The 5,202-nt window shown below is 35.1% G+C and overlaps 1 protein-coding gene across 1 annotated transcript in view; it reads right to left on the bottom strand.

Annotated features, from left to right (window-relative positions):
* Nucleotides 1-3,467, bottom strand: part of LOC107748279 (putative methyltransferase NSUN3) — an 8,270-nt gene extending 4,803 nt beyond the window's left edge. Inside the window, exons 1-4 of the mRNA XM_016563018.1 lie at nt 3,300-3,467; nt 2,956-3,065; nt 2,363-2,715; nt 798-952 (exon numbers count right to left, since the gene is read on the bottom strand). Of these exons, the coding sequence (XP_016418504.1) occupies nt 798-952; nt 2,363-2,715; nt 2,956-3,065; nt 3,300-3,419 (738 nt within the window). The 5' untranslated portion in view covers nt 3,420-3,467. The remainder of the gene's footprint in view (nt 1-797; nt 953-2,362; nt 2,716-2,955; nt 3,066-3,299) is intronic.
* Between the last annotated feature and the right edge of the window lie 1,735 nt (nt 3,468-5,202).

Here is a 5,202-nt window from a genome sequence, read left to right as displayed (position 1 = left end):
CATTTCCGTCACATGCTTGAGGTATTCGGCCAATCACAATGCACTGGATAGCTGGCCAATCAGAGCACACCTCGCTTTTCAGACTGATGAGCTTTGTAAAAATCGACGCGTTTCAGAAAGGTGGGGCATAGAGGAGAAACAATAATGTACAGTATGTGGAAAATATTGTGTTTTTTTAACCTTAAACTGCATAAACACATTTCATTACACCAAATACACAAAATAATATTATTTTTAGCAACATCATATGACCCCTTTAAACAAGTGTTTTTTTAAAACTGTAAACATGAAATGTGGAGTTATCTGCTTTTGCCAAAAAACGACTGTTGGAGTCAGGGCCAGCCCAGGCTCTGTTGGTGCCCTAGGCGAGATTTTAGATTTCCCCCACCCTAAAATAGTAAAATACAAAAATAGTCTAACAGACAACAAAGGCAACAAAATAAAGGCTACATTTTGTAATTTATTTGTAGATGTTAGCCAGCTAGCTAGCTAGTTAGTCTAATTAGCATACCCATACCTTTCATTACGAATTTTGTGCATACAGTGGAAAATGACATACTTAAACTTATTTAATTATTTCATTTTATGAATGCTAGATTATAGTCCTAGTCATGGTCTTTTTCAAAAGACATGTAGACTCTTTTTGGTGAATTAAAAGCCAGCAGTAATTCTGTTATTGACACCATAAAATAAAATTAGTCATACCATGAAATAGAATTTTGGTCATACCGCCCACCCCTAGCTTAAAGGTTGTAATTGTGATGGCTGTGGCAGATGAGCAGAGGTAAATGTGGTACCTTGTCGTAAGCCCCTGGCTGCACGCTCCCAATGCTCCGGCCGTCCAGGTGAGTCACTGAAAGCAGATGTCGTTGCGCAGGAGGAACATATGATACAAGAGTCTTCAGTAGCCAATCATGCCTGTGCCGATCCACCTCATTACACTGCAGGAGCCCTAAGAGTTCAATTTTATCACAAAAAAGAAAAAAAAATGGTAAAGTACAACAAAAAGTAATTTACATTTAAATGGGGTCAGTTAATGAAAAACTGATTTACATGTACTATTTCCATGTGCTATGAAAATGTACTGTAAGTTTTAGAAATGACAGTCACCGAGTCAAAGAAATGGAGAACAGTTCATAAGGCTTTGGTATAAAAAAGAAAAAAAAATGGTAAGGTACAACAAAAAGTAATTTACATTTAAATGGGGTCAGTTAATGAAAAACTGATTTACATGTACTATTTCCATGTGCTATGAAAATGTACTGTAAGTTTTAGAAATGACAGTCACCGAGTCAAAGAAATGGAGAACAGTTCATAAGGCTTTGGTATTATATAAGGTATTGTAAAAAGTAAAGTATTGTGAAATTTTATTACAATTTAAAATAACTGATTTCAATTGGAATATGTTGTTAAATATGATTTATTCCTGTAACGCAAACCTTCAGCAGCCATTACTCCAGGATTCAGTGTTACATGATCCTTCAGAAAGCATTCTGATATGCAGATTTTCTGCTCAAGAAACATTTCTTATTATCAATGCTGAAAAACGTCTTTCTGCTTAATATTTTTGTGGAACCTGTTATTATTTTCAGGACTCTTCAATGAAGAGTAAGTTCAAAAGAACAGCATAAAGATGGCACTAATATATATATATATTTATATACAGTATATATATATATATATATATATATACTATAAAGATGACTCGATAATAAACCTGAAACCCATAAGTAAGCATCGTTGTTTTATTTAACAAGACATTAGCCAGTATAATCATAGAAATCTAAAGGTAAAGTAGTAAATAACAGCATATTGAATTCTAAGGGTCGGAGAGTACAATAGTACTTAAGTTGCATAATCATTATCTTTCACTTTGACAGACTGGGACGATGCTGCGATCTGGTCACTTAATTTTAATGAGTAATATCCCATGAATTATTCCACTGGACTACACGTGAAATCCCACATTTCTCTGTCCAAATCTTAGTTCATGTCTCTCTGTCTATTTTCGCATGGAAGATTTAAAACTGGATTTCATGCCCTTTTCTTCACCTCAAATCGCTCCTGGCATTCTTAACTTTAAGAAGGTTATATTAAAAAAAAGAAAACAGTTACTCTAAAATGTAATACTATTTCACAATAATACAGTTTTTACTGTATTGTTAATCAAATTAATGCAGCCTTGGTTTGCACAAGAGACTTCTTTCAAATACATTCAAAAATCTTACCAACCCCAAATATTTGAACAGTTTTGCATTGTGCATTATTAGTTATGTCTCATAACAGATCATTTAACGGACATGAATCATGGCCCTAGTCCTAAGTATTTTGTTGATTGCTCCAGACTAGGTTTGAAACTTACCAGGAGTGACTGTCTGTAATATGGCCAGACTTTTCCCTCCAGGAGCCGCACAAAGATCAAGCACATTCTCCCCTTCCTTCAAGTTCAAACTCAGTACTGGGAGAAGAGAGGCTGCGTTTAGGAGGAAGTACTGTTTTAACCAGCTGGGGTGGTGGCTTTGGGTGGGAATACGCACTGGATCTTGGTGAATAAAACACTGCAGGGGGATGTGTGCCGTCTGGGATTTAGGATGTGTCTGTGGAAGGAGGTTTGTGTATCCAAGCTCTGCGAGCCACTGCTTGACGTTTGTAAGGTCACTGAAGCGATTAAGCAGTACACCGTATTGCCATGACAGTGGATTCAAAAGCACATCCCTGAAAATATCAAACATTTATGTAGGCTGTGCAGACTAGTTCTGGGATATAATGCACATCTGTAAATCAGGTAAAATATTACATTTCCAGAAATCTAATATTTACAACAAAAAAAAAGTGCTGTGGTAAGCGTACCATAGTACCAGTTAGTGAAAACCAGATTAAAAAAATAAAAATTAAACCATTACAGTACTTTACAGAATGACTATTAATAAATAAATAAATAAACATATTTCATACCTTGCACTATACCACTGCTCTCCAAGCTCTTCACTGTACTGTGCATCGAAATGTTTCAGGACAGTCTTACAAACCTTCTTCTGGGGTTTAGATTTACACTGTGCTGCAAGCTGTTCAGATGAATAACGTTAACTATTTAAACACGGTTAAATAATTACAAATATTTTTATTTTTTTTTACAAATAAAAATATTTTAAAAATATTTAAATACAATTGAACAAAATTGTAATTAAAGCAAATGTTAATTGGTAAAAAATATTTAAATGCTCCTCATATGAAGTAAAAAAATATATGATGATTAGAACTAGATACTTAATATCTTTATAGTAACACAAACCGCTCACTGTATTAGTGACTGCGCGTTGACCATGAGACAAGGAGGGCAACACGCACTTAAAAGACTTCAGAAAAAGAAGAGGGCAGCTGAAAAATCCTTTAATGCAACATAATTTCGTCGAAAACATCGATATGGGTACACCGGTATTTCTGAGTCTTTCGCGTTCCGCGGTAGTGATGTGTCTAGTGATGTGTCGGTCGCGAGCGAGCCGGCTCGAAGAGCCGACTTCCGTCGGGGAGAGCCGACTCTTCAACCGGAGCCTTCTATTTTAGGCCAATTTAGCAATTGTGAATGGTTTGTGTGTTGGTAAGCAATTTTTGATTTAGTGTTATAAAAAAAAGCTTTATTTTTATGCATTTTTCGTTACAAAAAAACACATGCGGCTAATCACATGGGAGGACAGACTAGGATCATACCATTATGTGAAAGAAGGAATGGGGACACAAGCTCCGAAGATTGCGAGTGTAGTGGTAAAGGCCAGGTACACAGAGCGACAGAGTGGGTCAGGGGAGCCGGATTTAAACGCAAGCGCGTTGGTTAAGGTAGGAAGACACTGCAATTTGTTGCAACATCGGTCCCCTCCGAGTCTTCTCAAAAACAGGACAAATAATCACAGAGAGGAGAAATCGCATCAGCACATCCAAGCTGAGGCATCTGATATTTCCGAATGCCAACCTGCACTAAAGACTAAAGTGTTGTTATTAAAGTTTATTAAAATGTTAAATACTAGTATCTGTGTATTTTTTATTTTTGTAACGAAATAAAAATAAGGCTTTTATGAAAACACTGAATAAAAAATTGCTTACCAACACACAAACCATTCACAATTGCTACATTGGGCTAAAATAGAAGGCTCAGAGTGATACTAAATAAAGAGCCATTTGGGAGCCGAATCTTTGAAAAGAGCCGAACTTCCCATCACTATTCCGCGGTCCGTCTTCTTACTGAGTTCCCCAGAAACGTGTATTAAGATATTTGTTCCGTTTTTCAGTGTTTACAATCGGTTTTCGTTTAGCGTCACGTATTCATTTTTATTTTATTTATGTGTTATGGGGCTACTTCTGTTAGCTAAATATGGGGGCAATAATACATAAGCAAGTATTAGACCTAATATTTGTAAGCAACGTAATGTTTTTTTGTTTTTTTTGCTTTGCTATATAGCAACAATGGAAAGGTCTTTCTATTACATTATGGTTTTTCTATTACATTATGGTTTTCTTTTCTATTTAAATGCACATTTCTTTTAGAAATTGATATAATTATATACTCGGAACTCATGCAAGCCAAAAAATAAGTAGATCCCTAATTAACTCATCCTCACTCTCATCACATGGAAGAGCTAAATCTGCACTCCTCCTATTGGCCTTTCCGTAAAATATTGCTGTATTCATTTTCTAAAAAGAAGAAATAATATTTTTATTTACACATAAATTCAACTATACTACAATAACTACTTCAAATAAATAAATAACTGCAATCATATTATTGATGCTACTATCTATAAAAAAAAATCACAATGGGGAAATACATTGCTGCAATTCCACTGTGGTACAGTATTTTCTTAATTTACAGTAAAACTATGCTAGACAAAGTTAAATTATGAATAGAAAAGTCTAATTTACTTAAAGATGCTGCAAAAAAAATAATAATCCCCCTTGAGAAGAGATGTTTAGAAATGAGGTTAATAGAGCGATTTCTGGAGCACTTCAACGGGTGTCTTCCGTGTGAGGGACATTCAAATGTCATGTGACTTAAAAACAGCACATCATTGTTTACCTTAAGGCCTGCCCTTTTAATTCCCATAGTGCAATATACAGGTTTTTTTTTTTTTTAGAATACAATAGAAATGAATTCTTGCCATATGCCAATTTCGTACCATAAAGGGTTAACTTTATTTCTGTCTTTTGATG

This window comes from Sinocyclocheilus rhinocerous, unplaced genomic scaffold (genome assembly GCF_001515625.1).
Source record: "Sinocyclocheilus rhinocerous isolate Xijiao unplaced genomic scaffold, SAMN03320098_v1.1 scaffold800, whole genome shotgun sequence".
NCBI classification, from domain to species: domain Eukaryota; kingdom Metazoa; phylum Chordata; class Actinopteri; order Cypriniformes; family Cyprinidae; genus Sinocyclocheilus; species Sinocyclocheilus rhinocerous.
The sequence above is the reverse complement of the archived record's forward strand: the minus strand, read 5'-3'. Positions and strand labels throughout refer to the sequence as shown.